Source organism: Lissotriton vulgaris, chromosome 6 (genome assembly GCF_964263255.1).
Source record: "Lissotriton vulgaris chromosome 6, aLisVul1.2, whole genome shotgun sequence".
NCBI classification, from domain to species: domain Eukaryota; kingdom Metazoa; phylum Chordata; class Amphibia; order Caudata; family Salamandridae; genus Lissotriton; species Lissotriton vulgaris.
The window spans coordinates 316,657,871-316,682,898 of NC_141694.1; the positions used below are offsets into that span (position 1 = coordinate 316,657,871).

The 25,028-nt window shown below is 47.9% G+C and overlaps 1 protein-coding gene across 1 annotated transcript in view; it reads right to left on the bottom strand.

The window, feature by feature from the left end:
- The window catches only part of ATP6V1C2 (ATPase H+ transporting V1 subunit C2), a 290,949-nt gene that overhangs the window by 64,539 nt on the left and 201,382 nt on the right, over positions 1 to 25,028 (bottom strand). The window contains exon 6 of the mRNA XM_086926336.1: positions 4,434 to 4,525. Coding sequence (XP_086782462.1) covers positions 4,434 to 4,525 — 92 coding nt within the window. The remainder of the gene's footprint in view (positions 1 to 4,433; positions 4,526 to 25,028) is intronic.

Here is a 25,028-nt window from a genome sequence, read left to right on the forward strand (position 1 = left end):
TCGGGTCACAAGAGCGACGCAACTCCAGCACTGCTCAGGGGCGCCTCTATACTTGTTGTGCTGCATCACTCCTTACACCTGCTACATGCAGGTAGTAGGTTTTGACGCAGCGGGGACGTAAAAGTGACTGAGTGAAATCTTGTAGATTTCACTGCGTCACTTTTACGGGGCTTCCTTGCGACGGAACGCCCACCCTGCATACATTGTACCTGACGCAGCTATAATGTAGCGCAGGGCTTAACAACGTGACGCATCTCAGCAGTTTCTAATACATCTGTGTAGCCATGAAGGACATTCAGACGCCCATGACAAACATCTTGTAACCTGAAAAAATGGGCCCCAATATGAAAATAGTGCCCATTTGAAATATTGTGCTCAAACAAAAATAATGGCCAATGTGATTACCGTGGCTGGTGAAATAGCACTCATCAATAATACTGTGCTAGAAAATAAAATAACCATGTAAACTCCCATGTGTTGATACCTCGCAGATTTTCCGTTTCAACAAAAAATCCACTAGACCTTCTGTGGGAGAAAGCATGGTTATCACTCGTGCTAGAATGATGGGTCTTATTAATTCGGCACCCTGCCAAATGTCACATTCAGGATGCGCCATAGAGGTTGGATCTCCATAATAAAGAACCATTATAAAAAGATTGCTCAAAAAGCCAGGAAATACATACATATACAATTAAAGCAATAAATAACATCCCAGTTAAAGATAAAACAAGACAGATACATCTGTTCCTTTAGATTCCCATTGTCTCCAAAGTTCAACAGATAGAGTAATAAAGTGTAAACAGGCATCAGAACTCCCATCTCTGTGTCATAGCCCTGGCGATATTTTGGAAGATCAACCTTGAGGGGCTAACAGATTCCACTAGGAATGGTGTGCAGCCTTTTGTCAGAGTAAGAATTGTGGTGTACACAGATGGATTCGAATGTGTTGCCTTCCAGGGAAAAGGCATGGTTTTGGGTTCCACCATGTGTTGCGACATCAATAAACCCAGGGGCCTCATTTTTGAAAAGTAACGCATCGCTGCGTGAAAACAGCGATGTGTCACTTTCCATAGCACCCTCCTTGCGACAGCAATGATGCGTCATATTTACAGTATGACGCATCATTGCGCAAGGAGTTACAGATACGTCAGTATTTCTGACGTATCTGTATGGCGCAAAAGTGACACATTGCGGGAGTGTGTCACAAAAGTGACGCATTTCCAGCAATGCGCCCTTTCACATGGGGCAAGCCCCATGTGAAAGGGCCTGCGTCAGTCTTACGCCTGCTGTGAGGCAGGCGTAAGATATTGACGCATTTGTGTCCTAGAAGTGGCGCAGTGTAATCTTATAGATTTCACGGCGTCACTTCTACGACCCTTTCTTGCGTCAATACGCCCCCCTTGCATACATTATACCTGGCGCAGGTATAATGTGGCGCAGGGGTTTACAAAGTGACGCATCTACCTAGATGCGTCACTTTGTAAATATGGCGCAACAAGGCATATTTTTTACGCCACTGGTGCGTCACAAAAAGTGACGCATAGGCGGCGTAAAAGTGACAGTAACACACAGCCTCATAAATGAAGCCCCAGGTGTTTGGTGTAGCTGACGTGATCATAATGTTTCGGAGCCAGAATAATCGTCAAAGCTCTTTTCTGAATAAGAGATGTGGCAGTTGCAGAAATATGGCATTAAAGTAGTGGATAATTGCAGGAACAAATGTAGAAGCCTGTGGGTAAGCACAAACTTTTGAGGTTATTCCACCCTGGAACACCCAGAAACTCTCTCCATGACCATACTTGTAGAATCCTCACATGAACAAAAGCCATTTAAGAAGTAAAAACACTGTCATTCCTAATTCGGTGAACTGGAAATGAGATTTTGCAATCCTAAATGGCTTTATCTGTGCAAATATGTTTCACTCGGGTGTGCTGATAAGTTTGTGAATCATGCTCCAAGGGGTTACGTAAAACAAACCTCCACCCCATCCAAATCTTGATTCAGTATAATACGTTTGAAACAGCTAAATACGACAAATACACAAACTGTTTATCATACAGTAAGCATAACAGCAGGAAAGCTAAAAGGAAAAGTAAATCTTAAAGTTGACTGTAAAAATAACTCCTGATGTGAACCTAGGGGGACGGCAAAATAGTGAAAGGGGTCAAAGTAAAGTTTCAGTAGATTACCTGACAGGTGTTTGGACAGAAGATTGGAACCAAAACTATCGAGGGATTACCTATTGTGTCAAGAATATCAAGGACAAAAATACTGTAGGTAAGTTTCTACAGCTAAGCTAATTATTGATATACTAAATGAAAGCCAAACAAGTGAAAGAGAATACGCTAAAAAAAGATAATTTAGGAGACTATAAGGAACCCCAACACCTAATTGGATTCTCTTGAGGCACGAGAAATTTGGTTGAGTTAGTTCTCAATGCCAAAGGCCTCAAGGCAAACAAGCAGGGGGCATATCATCAAGCCCCTGAGATAACATTATCGCCACTTTAGCGTCCGTTTTCGGACGGAAAGCGGCGATAATTTTAACTCTTTATCAGCAAGGTCACGCTATCGCGTGAATCCTTGCATTATCGCCCTTTCCCCCAACGCCCATCTTTGCATCTCTAATGAAATGCAAAGTGGGCGTTCCTGCCCTGACATAACTGGAGAAATGTTGCTAAGCGACATTTCTCCAATTATCAATGGGCACGCTAACCTGCAGAGAGACAAGCAAAGTAGCGATAACCTCTGTTATCTCTACTTTCCTTATGCCTGCTTCAAAACTGACTTAGCTATGATATCCCCCCCACATAGGATATCATGACTAAGTATGCCTTGCTCTATCAGCAAGCTTTCGCCAAACCTTGTGCGATTATCGCTGTATTTCCCGCAATAATCGCACAATTGGCAGCCTGCGCTCTGAATTTTGTCGCTTTGTAGATAAGCACTGGTGATAGCACGCTATCGCCGCGATAAAATTCTGAGTTGGCTGGCGATAATTATCCTCTCGCTAAGAGCGCTGAGCGATAATTATTGCATGGCCTTGATGATATGCCCCTAAGTTGGGGAAAACCATCTCAAGGGAATAAGACATCCGGGCAGTAAAGAACTTGGCCCATGGCAACTGGGAGTGCTCCTTGTATGATCTAGGAGTCCTGCCTATCTATCGTTCCCTGACTTTTAACTTCAGGCATTGAAACAGGAGCTATTACGGCTGTGACTGGTCTTAATTCCACTAAGACCATACCGGTATGGCTGCAGGTCTCGGGAAGGGCAAGACAGATGCTGCAGATTCTGTGGAAAGTATGAGGAATCAATAACCCACATTATTTGCATTTGCTGGAAGTTTTTTCTACTTGGGATTTTCTGGTGCGACCAATATGGCAGCCCGATTCCTGAAGTACATGAGAGCAGTTCTATCATTGCAACTATGACCCGAACCATACGCATTGTATCCATGGAATAGCACCAAAAAAATCCTAGCTGTACCAAACAGGCCCGCATGCACCTCATCTGAAAGCCTTGATAATCCGATGGAACTGCCTGCTCACCAAAACTATGTCGGGAAACATTTGGCAGTCTCTCAACTGCAGTGTCAGGTCCGAAACCCTGAATAACATCTTTAGTAATTTCTCATAGTAGCCCCACCATCAAGATACAGCACACTGCAAGGCAGACATCCATACCAATGCCACAATTAGGTAACTGTAATACAATAGGGGCCTTGCTAAACCGCATCTGTGTGGCCTTCTGGAACCTCCACATAGTCAGCCCAGCAAGCAGCCACAAACACTCCACATATGGATTTTAGATAAACTTACTTGCTTCACTCACAGTGACTAATTCTCTGTTTTGTATCCTTTTAACCACATTATTTGTCATGTTGCAGAAATGCATATACATGATCTAATGTTTTTTTTGTAATGATTTTCAGTAATTGTACAATAAATAACTCTATTCTATAACTAAGCAAAGTTTTACTATATATAACCACATATACATGTACCTTGATGATATGCATATCTTTAAGGTACTTAGATGTGGATTTAAGAATACTAAATCTATGCTTGCCTATTTGCACCTTCTCGATATGTTGGTCCTTGTTATTTTTAACACAATATTCTGTCCACACAATATTTTTGGTTCCGATATTCTGCCAGTGATGCATCTAACGACCACTTGCATCTATTTAGTTTCTTAAGAAATGTTCTCTGTATCAGTGTCAGGACTTTTAGACAGAAGCAATATGCATCTTCATAATACTAAACTGAAATATGCATTAACTTGAGCATGTTAGATTCTTGTCTACGTGTATTAGTGCACATTGAGGTCTTCTCCGACAGCCTTTATGATATACAAAAACATGTGTATGAAGTGTTACAAAATAAATAAAAACAAATACAAAAAAACACTCACATAAAGGTCTATACATACACAGTTTTTCTTTCCAGACTTTGCAAGTTTCCCTTTATGTTGTTATATGCAGCCGCGCGGGACTTCAAATCCGTATCAATCTGTGAAATTTGCTAAAAATGGAAGCAAAATACTAAAAATAAAGTCATTTCTAAAAAATACACAGAGTAGCATGGCAATGAATGCAAAAATACTATCATGGAATCATCAATAAAACAAAATTAACATATGTTCATATTTCTTTTATAATTCTCAAAACTTGTGAATTTAATTATTGGTTCTTGACGCAGGGATTTACACGATAAGGCAGATTCACAAGAGAGTGCTTTCCATGATAATAAGCCAAATTCAGAATATAGATAATGGGACAAGAATAAACTTTAGTTGTCAACAATCAGCTGCAACATGACTATGCATAAAGGATCGGCAACAGCAGAGAACAATATCCAGGGGAGAAACAAGTGTTCTTGTAATGTCACGACACCAGACGCCGGTACGACGCCAACCTCCTCCACACACTCAACACCAGCCGATCTACCGCCTGCTTCCAGGCCACCCTGAAAAACATCCACGGACCTTTGATCTGCCGAAACTGCAGCTTCACCAGCCAGCGTACACCAGCATGTCCTGCCCCCCCACCAATGCAGGCAACAGCCACCTCAGATGCATACTGATCAACATCCGCTCTGTCCACAGGCATGCCATTGAACTCTGGGTCCTGCTCAACTCATCCTCCCCCAACATCACGTTCCTGACAGAGCCCTATATGAACACCTCATCGACGCCTGACGTTGCCATAGCCATACCGGATGGCTACAAGATCACCCGCAGGGACCGCACCAACAGACCGGGAGGAGGAATCACCATCGTCCACAGAAATACCCTCAGAATCTCAACTAACACCGAAAGCACCGTCAGCACCGCCGAACACCTACACTTCCAGATCCACATTGATCCCAACACAACCCTCGTGTACAGACCCCCCCCGGACACCGGGCAAGGTTCATCGACTCCATCACAGACGCCGTCAGCTCCCACGCCCTGGCCTCCACAGATTACATCCTCCTTGGAGACCTAAACTTCCACCTCGAGAACACCAACGACAGCAACTCCACCACACTACTGGACAACCTCGCCAATCTTGGCCTCAAACAGCTTGTCACAACACCCACCCACTCCGCCGGACACATGCTCAACACCATTTTCTCTGCCAGCAGCCAGGTCTCCATCAGCCACACCACCGAACTCCACTGGACCGACCACCACTGCATCCACTTCTCCTTAATGAAAACAACCACACACAACCACCAGCAAAGAATCCCCCACCGCAGCTGGGACAAGGTCACCGAAGACAAGCTAATCACCACCCTCGCCCAAAACCCACCATCCGACCACACTGATACCGACAGGGCTGCCCGCTAACTTAAGACAATGGATCAACAACTGCGCCAACACTCTCACCCAGATCAAGAAACCCTCACACAGACGCACCGACAGAAGAGCCATCCGACCGCCAGACTTCCAAGCAGACCTGCAGAAGACTAGAGAAGAAATGGCTCCATGAGAAAACACCGGACAACCATGCAGCGCTCAAGAACGCCAGCCGCAGAAACCACCAACTCATCCAAACGGCCAAAAGGACCTCCTTCAAAGAACGCATCGACAACAATGCACACAACAGCAAAGAGCTCTTCAACATTGTGAAGGACCTCACCAGCCCCAGATCCAGCTCCAACGACATCCCGCCGTCACAAGATCTCTGCGACTCTCTAGCAACCTTCTTCCACCGTAAGATCACAGACATCCACAACAGCTTCAACTCCCAGACCACAGCCACCGACACCCCAGACCCACCGCCTCCCAGTCGCACCAGCTGCCTGACATCCTGGAACCAACGACGAAGACACCATCAAGACCATGAAAACCATCCACTCTGGCTCACCATCAGACCCCTGCCCCATCACATCTTCAACAAAGCGAGCTCCATCATCACACCCCAACTCCCTAAGATCTTCAACAGCTCATTCGAGACCGCCACCTTTCCAGAAAGCCGGAAACACGCAGAGATCAACGCCCTGCTCAAAAAACCCAAGGCAGTCCCACAGGACCTCAAGAACTTCAGGCCCATCTCCCTGCTCCCGTTCCCGGCAAAAGTCATCAAGAAAATTGTCAACAAACAACTGACCCAACTCCTCAAAGAGAATAACACCTTGGACTCATGCCAATCCGGATTCCGCAGCAACTACAGCACCGAAACTGCACTCATCGCAGCTACCTACGACATCAGGGCCCTGCTGGACAATGGCGAAACCGCGGCCCTCATCCACGAGGACCTCTTAGCTGCCTTCGACACCATCTGCCAACACACCCTTCGCACACGCCTCTACAACGCACGGACCCTCAACAAAGCCCTAGACTTGATCACCTCCTTCCTCACCAACAGAACCCAGAGAGTCCGCCTCCATCCATTCCGATCCGAAGCCACCAAGATCTCCTGCGGTGTACCCCAAGGATCATCTCTCAGCCTGACCCTCTTCAATGTTTACATGACACCGCTCACCAACATCGTCCAATGACACGACCTCAACATAGTCTCATACGCCGATGACACCCAGCTGATCCTCTCCCTCACCAAAGACACCACCACCTCCAAAACCAACTTCCACGAAGGGATGAAGGCCGTCGCCGAGTGGATGAAGAGCAGCCGCCTGAAACTGAACTTGGAAAAGACGGAAGTCCTCATCCTCTGCTCCACCCCCTCCGCCTGGGACGACTCCTGGTGGCCGGCCTTGCTGGGAACTGCGCCACCGACCATGCTCGCAACCTGGGGTTCATCCTGGACTCTTCCCTGTCAATGACCCAACAAGGCAATGCCGTTTCTTCCTCCTGCTTTAACACCCTCCGCATGCTTCGCAAGATCTACAGATGGATCCCCACCGGAACCAGAAGAATGGTAACCCAGGCCCTCATCACCAGCAAGCTGGACTACGGCAACACCCTCTACGCAGGAACCACGGCCAAACTCCAGCAGAGACACCAACACATACAGAATGCCTCCACACGCCTCGTCCTCGACCTCCCCCGCCAGAGCCACAACACTGCCCACCTGAGGGACGTACACTAGCTCCCCATTAAGAAAAGGATCACCTTTAAGCTCCTTACCCATGCTCGCAAGGCACTCCACAACACTTCACCAGCATACCTCAACAACCGACTTGCCTTCTACATCCCGATCCGCCAGCTCGCTCCGCGGACCTCGGCCTCGCCACCGTCCCATGCATCCGCAGAATGACCGCCGGTGGCAGATATTTCTCCCACCTCGCCTCCAAGACATGGAACACACTCCCCACCCACCTACGACAGACCCAGGACCTGCTGACCTTCAGGAGACTCCTAAAGACCTGGCTGTTCGATCAGTAGCTGCTCCACCCCCTCCTCAGCACTTTGAGACCCTCATGGGTGAGTAGAGCGCTCTACAAATTGATTGATTGATTAATGTTCAGAAATCATCTAAACTTTTGTCAAGTAAGGAGATATCAGCTCCTCCTCCATTAATTGAGGTTCTGCTTGTTTATTTGAATCCCATTACGTGTGTCAAAGATAAAGAACAACAAGCACTGGAAAAGCCAACAGGTCTTTGGCTTTATTAATGTTCCTATCTATGTTGTACAGCAACAGGCTGCTTTGTAGCATGGCTGAAAGTAAAAAAAATGTTTTATGATGCAGCCAGTGCTCGCCGTGTCATAGTCTTTTTATTGTTGACAGAGGGGGGACTTTATCCATGTTGTATAGCAGAATGAGAAAAAAAAGTGCTTTGACGTGGGTAGCACTAGCTGTATCATGGCACATTTTTAAAATGCTGGAGGGAGGGCTAGACGGGTGGCAATATGGAGGGAAGAAGGTTGTGTAGTGGGGAGCAAGACTGGAAATCGAGGGTATGGAAAAAAGGCAACATTATTCCAAGTCACTGCGTTTTGTTTTTGTTATGATGGTTTGGTGGTCACGGTCAACAATGGGAGGGTGGGTGACAGGGAAAACACAAATGACGTAGGGAGGGCAGGAGGAAGGAACAACATGTACACTAGGAGAGGGCAGGTGGGAGGGGCAACAGTCAACAGAGGAGAACGGGTGGCAGTGGTAACACTGTCAATGGGGGAGAGGGGAGGAAGGACCAAAGCGTGTGCAACAGGCAACACAGACAACATAAGTTGGAACAATACTGAAAATAGAGGGGTGGCAGGTGGGAGGCAACACAGCCGGCAGATGGGGTGGGCAGGCCTGAGGAAGGAGAAGCACATGAGGGAGACAGTTGAAAAGACGCACTCTGGTTGAGCCTTAACTCAAAGAATAAAGTAGCACCTAAAAAAAGGAGAAGTGGAAGGACACAAGTAATGCATCTATGCTCCTGGGAAGGGACAAACACATGAAGACGAAGAATGGCAATTAAGCCCATCAAACGTAAGCAATAGACGACCTCTATATCTTGTTAACCCCTTCGATGCTTGTGACAAGGTCAACTCGTCATGGGTGTTACTTGCGCTGTGCGTTTGACGAGTTGACCTTGTCACATACCAAGGGATTTTGAAAATTGCAGCGCAGCACGGGAATATACTATAGCAATGATGCGGTTAAAAAACAGTAAGTCTCACAAGAGACAGCGAGATGCTGTTTTAGGCAAGACATACACACGATCTAGGCCAGAAAGATGCCAGTACTTTTAGAACTCCATCAATTGTTTCTTTTGTATATGTCGCCCTAAGTGGGAAGGGTATGCCCAGACGTGGGTCCAGTGCTCACTACACCACTGGATTCAAGCTAGTCTGGCTGATGAAGGGTGATGCCCTGAAACAGTCCCAGGATGCTTGTTTCCGATCCAAGGAGGACCTGGCTTAGCAGTTTGTGCGGGACAGTTCCCACAAGGAACAGGGTCAAGACTGATTTGCATATGGCTGGGTCCAAACTGGGGTGGTGTGGTGAGCAAAAGAATGATGGATTAAACCCAGATCCTTGTGACTGGGGGTAAATGTTTGCATCGTCCAGCATTCCATCCATCAATTGTTTTGTTAGTACTTCTAGAACTGCCATGGAACCAGATAATGTTCCAATGATCTACTTTTAACACAAGAATGAGGAACCCAAAGGTATCTGACGAAGCCTCTCCAAGAGTTAATGGATTTTCCTTGCTCTTTAGTAGCAGTAGTAGTATTACTTACTATTTGCTAGTTTGTTGACTTGGGCCTATACGAGAGTCCTAACTGAAAAAGTAGCATCTTGGGATTTTTACATTTTGTTCAACATGAGGCTAGATGCAATGGTTTGCATTGAGATATATAAAATGGATTTACAATAATTACAACTTGTAGAGAGAAGCAAGTTGAACCCACTATGACAAAGCATGGCACTGAGAATAGTTTAAAGTTGTAGCAAACCTTTTAGATTAATATAATTATGTTGATCAATAGGGACAAGTGTTATTGCAGAAAACTGTGATTTCTTTGTAGCAAAACCTACTGGTATATATTAACCTTTACTCTCTGCGGAGCCTGTGCTGAAGGAAGGGTGGTTATTGTGGTGGAAACATATCGCTTAGCAACACAAAAGACCAGTGGTGTAGCAAGAGCCACATTGGTCATAGTGAATGCAGTGAAAACTGGCCCCTATTTGGGCAGGAAAATACAGCAAAAGTCTGGGTCAGTGCCCCTCAGGACTCTGAGCCAAGTGCCACTGCACTTTGTCCACCATTGATAGCTATATCACAGCAAAAGACTGTGGGGGGGGGGGCAGTGTGAAAACTAAGGAAATATCCTCACACCTCCACTACAATTTGGTACATCACTTATGGGGGAATTAATTATCCCTGCCACTACGAGGTTTGTGAACGAAAGTTAAAACCTGACTCCTATCTTGACATACATTCTACAAGAGACCATAGTGATGGAGAAAGAACAGAGAAACACTTGTGTCCCATTAATTGCTGGCTCTGGGTTGTGCCTGAATGACAGCTCTCTGAGGGATCAAAAGATTTCAAAGTGGCCAGAATGATAATTGGGCTTCAGCTCTATGGGCTTCTGCGAGTGGCACTTAGTCACAAAGAAATAAACGGCCACGGCCACTGCAGGTAGGAGTGGTGGGGAGGTGGGACCAGCTGGGGTGGATTTCGAGAGGACCACATGGAAAAATTAAATAAATAATTAATTTTCCCTTGTGGTCGTCTCTCGAAATCCCCCCCAGTCGGCGCCACCGCTCTTAACTGCAGTGGCCGCGGCTGGATAACATACCTTGGGGAGTGCTTTGAGGAAAATACAAAGAGAATCAAACTCTGTTGCCCCCCCCCACGGCGAAGACAAGATGTCTGGATGCCTCAGCACTTGCTCGAGACAACAAGCAATTACTATAAACGGTATGCAGACAAAATGTCGATGTTTAAATATTGAAGAGACGTAATGCAGAAGGTAAGTTATATCGATAGATTTAATATCGATATTTTAAATATCGATATTTTAAATATCGATGTTAGTAATATCGAAGTTAATAATTTCGATGTTACTAATATCGATTTTTATATTATTTTTATGGATATTATTATGTATTTATTATGTTTTTAATTCATATTTATGTAATGTAATTACATTTTTTATTTTAGTACTGTAGCGTGTTGTAGGTTTATAGGGGAATAGGGTGGGAAGTAATTTAATTATACTAAATTAATTATTATTAGGAATTATAAATTAATTTTAATTATTGGTAATTATTTTAATTAATTGGTAAATAATTTGTATTTATTGATTAATTGATAATTATGTTCTCTAGCGGATTGTGGGTTTATAGGGGAATAGGGTGGGTAGTAATTTAATTATACTAAATTAATTATTAATTATTAGGAATTATAAATTGGTAATTAATTTTAATTAATTGGTAATTTATTTTTATTAATTGATTAATTGATAATTATGTTCTGTAGCGGGTTGTGGGTTTATAGGGGAATAGGGTGGGAAGTAATTAAATTATACTAAATTAATTATTAATTATTAGGAATTATAAATTAATTTTAATTAATTGGTAATTAATTGTATTTAATTGGTAAATAATGTTTATTTATTGATTAATTGATAATTATGTTCTCTAGCGGATTGTGGGTTTATAGGGGAATAGGGTGGGTAGTAATTTAATTATACTAAATTAATTATTAATTATTAGGAATTATAAATTAATTTTAATTAATTGGTAATTAATTTTAATTAATTGGTAATTTATTTTTATTAATTGATAATTATGTTCTGTAGCGGGTTGTGGGTTTAAAGGGGAATAGGGTGGGAAGTAATTTAATTATACTAAATTAATTATTAATTATTAGGAATTATAAATTAATTGTAATTAATTTTAATTAATTGGTAATTTATTTTTATTAATTGATAAATTGATAATTATGTTCTGTAGCGGGTTGTGAGTTTATAGGGGAATAGGGTGGGAAGTAATTTAATTATACTAAATTAATTATTAATTATTAGGAATTATAAATTAATTATGATTAATTGGTAATTAATTTGAATTAATTGGTGATTAATTGTTATTAATTGATTAATTGATAATTATGTTCTGTAGTGGGTTGTGGGTTTATAGGAGAATAGGGTGGGAAGCAATTTAAATGTAACTAAGTAATAATGTTTTTTAATTAATTGTGTTGTTAATTATATTATTGTTTATTATTATTAATTGGTTATTAATTATTATTAATTGGGATTGATTATTAATTTTTTTAGTTATGTATTTATTGCTAATCATGTTTTTAATAATTATGTATTGGTATTTGTAAATGGTTTATATTTATTTAATAGTTATGTTTTTTATTATTTTAAAAAATAAATGTATTTATAAGTATGTTATTTTTACCCCTACGCTATCCAACACTTTCCTTACTGTTGCACTCTCTGGAGTTGGAATAGTAATTTTAACCCTACGCTATCAAACACTTTCCCTACTGTTGCACTCTCTGGAGTTGGAATAGTAGATTTACCCGTACGCTATCCAACACTTTCCCTACGTTGCACTCTTTGGAGTGGGAATAGTAATTTTTACCCCTACGCTATCCAACACTTTCCCTACTGTTGCACTCTCTGAAGTTGGAATAGTAATGTTAACCCTAAGCTATCCAACACTTTCCCTACTGTTGCACTCTCTGGAGTTGGAATAGTAATTTTACCCGTACGCTATCCAACACTTTCCATACTGTTGCACTGTTTGGAGTGGGAATGGTAATTTTAACTCTACGCTATCCAACACTTTCCCTACTGTTGCACTCTATGGAGTTGGAATAGTAATTTTTACCCCTACTCTATCCAACACTTTCCCTACTGTTGCACTCTCTGGAGTTAGAATAGTAATTTTAACCCTACGCTATCCAACACTTTCCCTACTGTTGCACTCTCTGGAGTTGGAATAGTAATTTTACCCATACACTATCCAACACTGTCCCTACTGTTGCACTCTCTGGAGTTGGAATAGTAATTTTTACCCCCACGCTATCCAACACATTCCCTACTGTTGCACTCTCTGGAGTTGGAATAGTAATTTTTACCCCTACGCTATCCAACACTTTCCCTACTGTTGCACTCTCTGGAGTGGGAATAGTAATTTTTAACCCTACGCTATCCAACACTTTCCCTACTGTTGCACTCTCTGGAGTGGGAATAGTAATTTTTACCCCTAAGCTATCCAACACTTTCCCTACTGTTGCACTCTCTGGAGTTGGAATAGTAATTTTTACCCCTACGCTATCCAACACTTTCCCTACTGTTGCACTCTCTGGCGTTGGAATAGTAATTTTTACCCCTACGCTATCCAACACTTTCCCTACTGTTGCACTCTCTGGAGTGGGAATAGTAATTTTTACCCCTACGCTATCCAACATTTACTTACTTTTTAAATGTGTTTTACATTTTTATTGATTGTTATTTATATTATTATATTAAGTGTATACCTTTATTTGTAATTTATTATATTTTTATTTATTTATAAGTTATTAAAATAGTTATTATTAATGAAGTATTACTATGTATTATATCTATATTATTATTTGTTTATTATTAAAATATTTATTAATTTTAAATATTATAATATATTTTTAACTATGTTTATTACATTTATAAGTATTATTTTGTTTATATTACATTTATTTTTAATGTAAAACTTTCCCTACTGTTGCACTCACTGAAGTTGGAATAGTAATGTTAACCCTAAGCTATCCAACACTTTCCCTACTGTTGCACTCTCTGGAGTTGGAATAGTAATTTTACCCGTACGCTATCCAACACTTTCCATACTGTTGCACTGTCTGGAGTGGGAATGGTAATTTTAACTTTACGCTATCCAACACTTTCCCTACTGTTGCACTCTATGGAGTTGGAATAGTAATTTTTACCCCTACTCTATCCAACACTTTCCCTACTGTTGCACTCTCTGGAGTTAGAATAGTAATTTTACCCTACGCTATCCAACACTTTCCCTACTGTTGCACTCTCTGGAGTTGTAATAGTAATTTTACCCGTACACTATCCAACACTGTCCCTACTGTTGCACTCTCTGGAGTTGGAATAGTAATTTTTACCCCCACGCTATCCAACACATTCCCTACTGTTGCACTCTCTGGAGTTGGAATAGTAATTTTTACCCCTACGCTATCCAACACTTTCCCTACTGTTGCACTCTCTGGAGTGGGAATAGTAATTTTTAACCCTACGCTATCCAACACTTTTCCTACTGTTGCACTCTCTGGAGTGGGAATAGTAATTTTTACCCCTAAACTATCCAACACTTTCCCTACTGTTGCACTCTCTGGAGTTGGAATAGTAATTTTTACCCCTACGCTATCCAACACTTTCCCTACTGTTGTACTCTCTGGAGTGGGAATAGTAATTGTTACCCCTACGCTATCCAACACTTTCCCTACTGTTGCACTCTCTGGCGTTGGAATAGTAATTTTTACCCCTACGCTATCCAACACTTTCCCTACTGTTGCACTCTCTGGAGTGGGAATATTAATTTTTACCCCTACGCTATCCAACATTTACTTACTTTTTAAATGTGTTTTACATTTTTATTGATTGTTATTTATATTATTATATTAAGTGTATACATTTATTTGTAATTTATTATATTTTTATTTATTTATAAGTTATTAAAATAGTTATTATTAATGAAGTATTACTATGTATTATATCTATATTATTATTTGTTTATTATTAAATTATTTATTAATTTTAAATATTATAATATATTTTTAACTATGTTTATTACATTTATAAGTATTATTTTGTTTATATTACATTTATTTTTAATTTAAAAAAACGATATTGTTTTAAAAACGATATTTTGGACATCGATATTTTATTTTCGATATATTTGTACTTACCTTGTTATAGATAGAATGTCAATATTTTTATAATCAATATTTTTGTTGCGATATTTTTGTAGGTAGATATTTTTGTAATTGATATTTTGTCATAGATCCATTCCAGTCAGCTAACTCTGTAGTGTGATGTTATTTCCAAAGGGAAACTAAAGGTGCCGCATGTTAGACCACCTCTACAAAGTACAGACTCACAACTGGCCAGCCAGAAAGATCTACCGTTCTTATTGAACAGAGTGAAGAAAGGGGAAAATAAATTACCTTCTTATCCGTCTTGCTCATCACAGCCCCTTACCCAATGAGTTCCTGCTCGTTTACCTACTTAAGCAAACCTTTTACCAGGCCCGGTTCTAATGGGGGGGCCGGTGGGCCAGGCCCACCTTAACATAAGCCTGGCCCACCCAAACAGTCTTGGCCCTGACAGTGACAGTGCAAAGGCCAATACAAGCCTGCTGGAAATTGAGGGTTTGCACTTAAGTCCAGACATTGCTCTTACTTTCAAATAACTCTCAATATGCTCTGTATACACATAATCGATCCGACGTATCATGGTGACTGTTTGTAAGTAGATATGATGTAATCGAGGGCTTGTAGGCTACCACAAGAAGCAACAAATTGGGCCCGCAGTGGCCCACCCAAATGCATCCTCGGCCTACCCCCCAAAAAAAATCCTGTAGCCGGGCCTGCCTTTTAAACAGGAAAAATAAAATCATAATAAAACTGAGGCAGATAAACCTAACACTGACTCTCTTGTGAGAAGAAAAGCAACATAATTCCTAACTACTTCCTAGGTTTTTTCTAACGCCTGGGTCAGGGTCCCAGAAAGCATCATGTTCATTTATATAATTGATCTTTTTCACAGCACATATAGTCACGGACGGCCAGTCATGTGACAGCCAGGTCATGGAATCCACTGACTTCCTTAAAAAGGTGTTTCTCCGACATCCTGAAGTACATACATTTAAGGTGCAAACAAATATGGAAAGTTTAACAATACATCACATAAAATCAAACTCCCTTGACCAGGCTCCAACACAATACCTCTCATAACATCTGCACTGTATGTATACATGCATATCGTATATCTATAGCATGAACCTAGCCAAAAGGTAGCAGAGTGCTCTAGATGGTCAAAGGTAAGCATAAAGTCAACGAGTAAAAGGAGAGGAAGCTGGGTCATAGATGGGTAATGCCTTGTAATGTACTTTTCTTTAACCCCTTCGATGCTGATGACGAGCTCAGCTCGTCATCAGCCACGGTGGTCGTGTGCTGATGACGAGCTGAGCTCGTCATGAATATATGGCATCAGTGATTTTCCAGCACAGGGGAAAAATAGCCACAGCAGCCAAGGTGTTAAAGAGGTAAGTCTTCAACTCTTTCCTAAATTGGAGCAGCCTTGGGGTGGTCCTGATGGAATGGGGGTGCTGTTTCAGAGTCTAAAAGCATAGATGGAAAAGGCCTGCGGTCTAGTTTTGTCTTTTTTGCACTTCTTAGTCTGCAGTCTGATTGTTTCCTGGCAGCAGGTGTGAAGAGATCCACCACAGATGGTGAGCCTATCTACAAATTAAGCAGGGTGATAGTCGTGATAGCTTTCTAAATGGTGCAGCTGTTTTTGAAAATGGTGTGGGCTGGTCAGGGGAGACAATGAAGTTCAAGCAGGAGAGGGGTGATGTGATTGTATTTCCTCAAGCCATGGATAAGACATGTGGCAGCATGTGGGATGTCCCTAAGGGGTGCCACAGTGGAGTCTGAGAGGCCATGGAGTAATGCATTACTGCAGGTGAGATGTGAGTCTACGAGCACTTTAGTAGCAGTTCTGAATTTGCTTTCTGGAAGAAAGGGTTTGACTTTCTGAAAAGGAGCCAGCAGGTACCAGCTCATCCTTGTCGTTTTGGCAATGTATACATTGAGGGTTGAGGCTGATATAGAGGGTGAATCTAAGTTATTTGGTATCCACTAGAGATCCAGGTCTGGGTGATGTGCAAGCAGTGAAGCAGAGGAGACTTTCAAGTAGAATGATGTTTCATCTGCATATTTGTGAATCTTGATGCTGCTATTTGCACAGTGTCTACCTCACCTTAGGAAATGTTGCAAGTTACACAGAAACAACAACTCACACTATTTTCATCTTTTACAACAAACACACACAACACCAGAAGGACAACACACTCCAGCACACACTTACACCCAAAAGTGCAGCCCAACTCTCCTGCAAGGCCCACACCCAATCACATTAGTTGACCAAACCATTGTGACTAAGTGCCATGTGAAAGAAAGCACTTAGTCTTCTCCCAGCATCACGCTCTCAGGAAACTGTAGCAGAAAAAAATCAAGATGTCTTCTGAACAGCTGATAGCCTTCAGTCAATGCATGCAGAGAAATTATCAACACAACACAACACAATAATCAAACATTAGAGCAGCCCAGCAATACCACTGTTAACACCAGACCACGTTTGCAGGTAAAGAAGGGCTCTTTCAGAATGCGGACGGTCTTGGGGATTGACATACTGCCGGAGGCTCGGAGGTGCATACTGAATATCTGGGAGCCAACAGATCTTAACACCTACATCACGCAATGGGCAACATTAGCATTCATGATAGCCAAAAAGAAACATCGCTCAGCAGTGGGGCGCTAGTCAAACGCCGCATGTGGGGAGGTGGAAGGAAGACTTTAGACTGGTGCAATGGTACACTGCAAGCGTAACGGGATATATACAGCTACATACTACAGGGACATTTACACATCTACGTTTCCTGGCTGTGGAGGTTACATCATCTAGTAATTCCAGTGTGCACACATGTATGGTTACATTCCACAGTCATTCCCTTGTATTAAGACATCTAGGACGGTACTTTCAGGGCATCCAGGAGTCTACAGCAACAATGCTTTGGCAGGCCGACATTTAGGCTTACATTCCCTTTGTAGGCGGGCGCTAGTTACATTCCCTTCACAGATAGGCCTCTTGGCACTGTCCCCCGTGAGGACAGATGTCTAAGGTTACACTCCCTTGATAAGAAGCATCAGTGGTTACATTCTCTGGGTATCCCGGCATCCTCCACTACCCTCCTGGGGTATTGTGGTCCCTATACTGAAGGAGACCACGAGCCCTTTATAAGTCTGGGGCTGAGACCCCACAGGGTCAGCTTGGAGGGGACAAGGTGTCGACCACCTTCTGCATATTTCCGACTCTGTGAATAGCGATCCTGTTGCTGCTTAGGAGGGAGGGGTGAAGACTTGGAACATATGAGAGTGGGGGTGGGGTGCAAAGGAAGAGCACACCCTTCAGTGGGAGAAAGCCTTGTGGCAGATTAGGAAGTGGGCGTGACCGGGTCACTAGCGAGAGGCGTCCACTGCAGAGTAAGAGGGGGCTGTACTCCCTTTAGCATTGAAAGGGGGGCACAAATTAGCCAGTACATGTGAAAGCAAAGGTGTAAATTAGGACCATAAGACTTTGGATCAATCAGCATCTGACAACGGGAGGGGGTGCTATCCGGGACATATGTCTGGATGGAGAGAGATAATCCTCGAGAAGGTGGGACAGCGAACAGTGAAGGCACGCTATACAGCGTCCCCTACAGCCCTGCAGAACGGACCAGCCGCAGCGCCTAGATGCGACTTCAGAGACTGTGGGAACGAAACACACCCGCGCTCTCCAAGTGAAATCATAAACACACCCCGCGCTCTCCAAGTGAAATACGCAGCATTTTCAGAGAGCGGTAAAACTGTCTTGCGAGCCCAACTCTCCCCTCACGAGCCAGGAGTTTACAAGGGAAGTCGTCACCCCAGGAAAGCCATGTCCGTGAGGGTGAGAGGGTGTTTGAGGGTGAGTGAGGGTGTTTGAAGGTAGGAGGGTGTGTGAGGGAGGGTGAGTGTGATTGAGGGTGAGTGAGGGTGTGTGAGGGTGAGCGGGTGTGTGAGGGTGGGTGACGGTGAGAGGGTGAGTGAAGGTGTGGGTGTGAGAGGTTGAGTGAGGGTGGGTGAGGGTGAGAGGCTGTGTGAGGGTGTGTGAGGGTGAGTGAGGGTGTGTGAGGGTGAGGGTGTGTGTGAGGGTGAGAGGGTGTGTGAGGGTGAGTGAGGGTGAGAGGTGAGAGGGTGTGAGGGTGAAGTGTGAGTGAGGGTGAGAGAGTGAGGGGTTGTGAGGGTGAGGGTGAGTGAGGGGGTGAGAGGGTGGGTGAGGGTGGGAGAGTGTGAGAGGATGTGTGGGGGTGAGGGAGGATGAGGGTGAGAGGGTGTGAGGGAGAGGGTGTGAGAGTTAGGGGGTGTAAGGGTGAGGGGGTGGGAGGGTGAGGGGGTGTGAGGGCGAGGGGGTGAGGGTGAGGGGGCGAAGGTATGGCGGTGTGAGGGTGATGGTATGGGGTGTGAGGGTAAGGGTGTGAGGGTGAGTGAGGGTGTGTGAGGGTGAGAGGGTGTGTGAGGGTGTGTGAGGGTGAGTGAGGGTGAGAGGGTGTGTGAGGGTGTGTGAGGGTGAGTGAGGGTATGTGAGGGTTAGAGGGTGTGTGAGGGTGAGTGAGGGTGTGTGAGGGTGAGAGGGTGTGTGAGGGTGTGTGAGGGTGAGGGTGTGTGAGGGTGAGGGTGAGAGGGTGTGAGGGTGACGGGGTGTGAGGGTGAGGGTGTGAGGGTATGAGGGTGAGGGGGTGTGAGGGGGTGTGAGGAGGTGTGAGGGTGTGTGAGGGTGAGGGGGTGCGAGGGTGAGGGTGAGGGTGGGGGGTGTGAGGGTGAGGGGGTGTGAGGGCGTGTGAGGGTGAGGGGGTGTGAGGGTGAGGGGGTGAGGGTGAGGGAGTGAGGGGGTGTGAGGGTGTGGGTTTGAGGGTGAGGGGGTGTGGGGGGTGAGGGTGAGGGGGTGTGAGGGTGAGAGGGTGTGAGGGGGTGTGAGGGTGAGGGGGTGTGTGGGTGAGGGTGAAGGGTGTGAGGGTGAGGGGTGTGGGGGTGAGGGGGTGTGGGTGAGAGGGTGGGTGAGGGTGTCCATGAGGGGGTGTGAGCGTGAGGGTGTGTGAGGGTGAGAGGGTTAGAGGGTGCTTGAGGGTGAGGGTGTGTGTGATGGTGAGGTGGTGTGAGGGTGAGGGGGTGTGAGGGTGAGGGGGTGGGAGGGTGAGGGGGTGGGAGGGTGAGGGGGTGTGAGGGCGAGGGGGTGAGGGTGAGGGGGCGAGGGTATGGGGGTGTGAGGGTGATGGTATGGGGTGTGAGGGGGTGTGAGGATGAGGGTGAGTGAGGGTGAGAGGGTGTGTGAGGGTGAGAGGGTGTGTGAGGGTGTGTGAGGGTGAGTGAGGGTATGTGAGGGTTAGAGGGTGTGTGAGGGTGAGTGAGGGTGTGAGGGTGAGAGGGTGTGTAAGCGTGAAGGGGTGTGAGGGAGAAGGGGTGTGAGGGTGATGGGGTGGAGGTGAGGGGTGTGAGAGTGAGGGGGTGTGAGGGTGAGGGTATGAGGGTGAGGGGGTGTGAGGAGGTGTGAGGGTGTGTGAGGGTGAGGGGGTGCGAGGGTGAGGGTGGGGTGTGAGGGTGAGGGTGAGGGGGGTGAGGGTGAGGGGGTGTGAGGGTGAGGAGGTGTGAGGGTGAGGGGGTGAGGGTGAAGGTGAGGGAGTGAGGGTGAGGGGGTGTGAGGGTGAGGGGGTGAGGCTGTGTAGGGGTTGTGAGGGTGAGGGGGTGTGAGGGTGATAGGGTGTGTGAGGGGGTGTGAGGGTGAGGAGGTGTGAGGGTGAGGGGGTGTGAGGGTGAGGGGTGTGAGGGTGAGGGGTGAGGGGGGTGAGGGGGTGTGTGAGGGTGAGGGGGTGTGAGGGTGAGGGGGTTTGAGGGTGAGGGTGTGTGAGGGTGAGAGTGTGAGGGTGAGGGGTTGTGGGTGAGAGGGTGGGTGAGGGTGGGTGAGGGTGTCCATGAGGGGGTGTGAGCATGAGGGTGTGTGAGGGTGAGAGGGTTAGAGGGTGTGTAAGGGTGAGGGTGTGTGTGAGGGTGAGGGGGTGTGAGGGTGAGGGGGTGTGAGGGTGTGAGGGTGAGGGGGTGTGAGGGTGAGGGGGTGTGAGGGGGTGAGGGTGAGGGGGTGTGAGGGTGAGGGGTGAGGGTGAGGGAGTGAGGGTGAGGGGGTGTGAGGATGAGGGTGTGAGGATGAGGGGGTGAGGGTGAGGGGGTGTGAGGGTGAGGGGTGTGGGTGAGGGAGTGAGGGTGAGGGGTGTGAGGGTGAGGGGGTGGGAGGGTGAGGGGTGTGAAGGTGAGGGTGAGGGGGTGTGAGGTTGAGAGGGTGTGTGAGGGGGTGTGAGGGTGAGGGGTGTGAGGGTGAAGGTGTAAGGGTGAAGGGGTGTGTGAGGGTGAGGGTGTGTGTGAGGGTGAGGGGTGTGAGGGTGAGGGGGTGTGAGGGTGTGTGAGGGTGAAAGTGTGGGGGTGAGGGGGTGTGGGTGAGAGGGTGTGTGAGGGTGGTTGAGGGTGTCCATGAGGGGGTGCGAGGGGTTGTGAGGGTGAGAGGATGTGTGAAAGTGAGGGTGTGAGGGGGTGTGAGGTTGAGAGGGTGTGTGAGGGTGTGATGGTGAGGGGGTGTGAGGGTGAGGGGGTGTGAAGGTGTGAGTGTGAGGGGGTGTGAGAGTGAGAGGATGACGGGGTGTGAGGGTGAGGGGTGTGAGGGTGAGGGTGTGGCGGGGTGAGGGTGAGGGGTGTGAGGGTGAGGGGGTGAGAGGGTGAGGGGTGTGAGGGTGAGGGGGTATGAGGGTGAGGGTGTGTGAGGGTGAGCGTGTGTGAGGGTGTGAGGGGGTGTGACGGTGGGAGTGAGTGAGTGAGAGGGTGTGGGTGAGAGGGTGTGTGAGGGTGTGGGTGAGAGGGTGAGGGGGTGAGAGGGTGAGGGGGTGTGAGGGTGTGGGTGTGTGCGGGTGAGAGTGTGTGTGAGGGTGAGGGTGTGAGTATGAGAGGGTGAGGGGGTGTGAGGGAGAGGGTGTGTGAGGGTGAGGGTGTGAGGGTGAGGGTGGGTGAGGGTGCGAGGGTGTGTGAGGGTGAGGGGGTGTGAGGGTGAGGGTGAGTGAGGGTGTGTGAGGGTGAGGGGGTGTGAGGGGATGTGTGAGCCTGAGGGGGGTGTGAGGGTGAGGGTGTGAGGGTGAGGGTGTGAGGGGTTGTGAGGGTGGGGTGATAGGGTGAGGGGGTGTGAGGGTGAGAGGGTTCGAGTGTGAGGGTGAGAGGGTTCGGTGTGAGGGTGAGGGTGTGAGGGTGATGTGGTGTGAGGGTGTGTGAGGGTGAGAGGGTGTGTGGGTGTGAGGTGAGGGGGTGTGAAGGTGAGGGTGGGTGAGGGTGTGAGGGTTAGAGGGTGTGTGAGGGTGAGGGGTGTGAGGGTGAGGGGGTGTGAGAGTGAGGGGGTGTGAGGGTGAGGGGTGTGAGGGTGGGTTAGGGTGAGGGGGTGTGAGGGTGAGAGGTGTGTGAGGGAGAGAGGGTGTTTGAGGGTGAAGGGGTGAGGGTGAGGAGGTGTGAGGGTGAGAGGGTGTGAGGGTGAGAGGGTGCGTGAGGGTGGGAGGGTGTGTGAGGGTGAGAGGGTGTGTGGGGGTGAGGGGCTTTGAGGGTGTGTGAGGGGGTTGTGAGGGTGAGGGGGTGTGAGGCTGAGGGGCTGAAAGGGTGTGTGATAGGGTGTGTGAGTGTGAGAGGGTGTGTGAGTGTGAGAGGGTGTGAGGGGGAGAGGGAAGAGGGTGAGAGGGTGTGAGGGTGAGAGGGAGAGGGGATGAGAGGGTGTGAGGGTGAGAGTGGGGGTGTGTGAGGGGGTGTGAGGGTGAGGGGGTGTGAGGGGGTGAGGGTGAGGGGGTGTGAGGGTGAGGGGTGAGGGTGAGGGAGTGAGGGTGAGGGGGTGTGAGGATGAGGGTGTGAGGATGAGGGGGTGAGGGTTAGAGGGTGTGTAAGGGTGAGGGTGTGTGTGAGGGTGAGGGGGTGTGAGGGTGAGGGGGTGTGAGGGTGTGAGGGTGAGGGGGTGTGAAGGTGAGGGGGTGTGAGGGGGTGAGGGTGAGGGGGTGTGAGGGTGAGGGGTGAGGGTGAGGGAGTGAGGGTGAGGGGGTGTGAGGATGAGGGTGTGAGGATGAGGGGGTGAGGGTGAGGGGGTGTGAGGGTGAGGGGTGTGGGTGAGGGAGTGAGGGTGAGGGGTGTGAGGGTGAGGGGGTGGGAGGGTGAGGGGTGTGAAGGTGAGGGTGAGGGGGTGTGAGGTTGAGAGGGTGTGTGAGGGGGTGTGAGGGTGAGGGGTGTGAGGGTGAAGGTGTAAGGGTGAAGGGGTGTGTGAGGGTGAGGGGGTGTGTGAGGGTGAGGGGTGTGAGGGTGAGGGGGTGTGAGGGTGTGTGAGGGTGAAAGTGTGGGGGTGAGGGGGTGTGGGTGAGAGGGTGGTTGAGGGTGTCCATGAGGGGGTGTGAGGGGTTGTGAGGGTGAGAGGATGTGTGAAAGTGAGGGTGTGAGGGGGTGTGAGGTTGAGAGGGTGTGTGAGAGTGTGATGGCGAGGGGGTGTGAGGGTGAGGGGGTGTGAAGGTGTGAGTGTGAGGGGGTGTGAGAGTGAGAGGATGACGGGGTGTGAGGGTGAGGGGTGTGAGGGTGAGGGTGTGGCGGGGTGAGGGTGAGGGGTGTGAGGGTGAGGGGGTGAGAGGGTGAGGGGGTGAGAGGGTGAGGGGTGTGAGGGTGAGGGGGTATGAGGGTGAGGGTGTGTGAGGGTGAGCGTGTGTGAGGGTGTGAGGGGGTGTGACGGTGGGAGTGAGTGAGTGAGAGGGTGTGGGTGAGAGGGTGTGTGAGGGTGTGGGTGAGAGGGTGAGGGGGTGAGAGGGTGAGGGGGTGTGAGGGTGTGGGTGTGTGTGGGTGAGAATGTGTGTGAGGGTGAGGGTGTGAGTATGAGAGGGTGAGGGGGTGTGAGGGAGAGGGTGTGTGAGGGTGAGGGTGTGAGGGTGAGGGTGGGTGAGGGTGAGAGGGTGTGTGAGGGTGAGGGGGTGTGAGGGTGAGGGTGAGTGAGGGTGTGTGAGGGTGAGGGGGTGTGAGGGGATGTGTGAGGCTGAGGGGGGTGTGAGGGTGAGGGTGTGAGGGTGAGGGTGTGAGGGGTTGTGAGGGTGGGGTGATAGGGTGAGGGGGTGTGAGGGTGAGAGGGTTCGAGTGTGAGGGTGAGAGGGTTCGGTGTGAGGGTGAGGGTGTGAGGGTGATGTGGTGTGAGGGTGTGTGAGGGTGAGAGGGTGTGTGGGTGTGAGGTGAGGGGGTGTGAAGGTGAGGGTGGGTGAGGGTGTGAGGGTTAGAGGGTGTGTGAGGGTGAGGGGTGTGAGGGTGAGGGGGTGTGAGAGTGAGGGGGTGTGAGGGTGAGGGGTGTGAGGGTGGGTTAGGGTGAGGGGGTGTGAGGGTGAGAGGTGTGTGAGGGAGAGAGGGTGTTTGAGGGTGAAGGGGTGAGGGTGAGGAGGTGTGAGGGTGAGAGGGTGTGAGGGTGAGAGGGTGTGTGAGGGTGGGAGGGTGTGTGAGGGTGAGAGGGTGTGTGGGGGTGAGGGGCTTTGAGGGTGTGTGAGGGGGTTGTGAGGGTGAGGGGGTGTGAGGCTGAGGGGCTGAAAGGGTGTGTGATAGGGTGTGTGAGTGTGAGAGGGTGTGTGAGTGTGAGAGGGTGTGAGGGGGAGAGGGGAGAGGGTGAGAGGGTGTGAGGGTGAGAGGGAGAGGGGATGAGAGGGTGTGAGGGTGAGAGTGGGGGTGTGTGAGGGGGTGTGAGGGTGAGGGGGTGTGAGGGTGAGGGGGTGTGAGGGTGAGGGTGTGAGGTTGAGGGGGCGTGAGGGTGAGGAGGTGTGAGGCTAAGGGGGTGTGTGGGTGAGGGTGTGAGGGGGGGTGAGGGTGAAGGTGTGAGGGTGAGGGAGTGTGAGGGTGAGGGGGTGTGAGGGTGAGGGGGTGTGAGGGTGAGGGAGTATGAGGGTGAGTGAGGGTGAGGGGGTGCGAGGGGGTGTGGGGTGTGAGAGTGAGGGTGAGTGGGTGAGGGTGAGAGGGTGTGTGAAGGTGTGATGGTGAGCGGGTGTTAGGGTGAGGGTGAGTGAGGGTGTGTGAAGGTGAGGGTGTGTTAGGGTGAGGGGGTGTGTGAGGGTGAGAGGGTGTGAGGGTGAAGGGGTGTGTGAGGGTGAGGGTGTGAGGTAAGGGTGAGGGGGTGTAAGGGTGAGGGTGTGTGAGGGTGAGAGGGTATGTGAGGGTGTGAGTTTGAGAGGGTGTGAGGGGGTGTGAGGGTGAGGGGGTGGGTGAGGGTGTGAGGGTGAGGGGGTGTGAAGGTG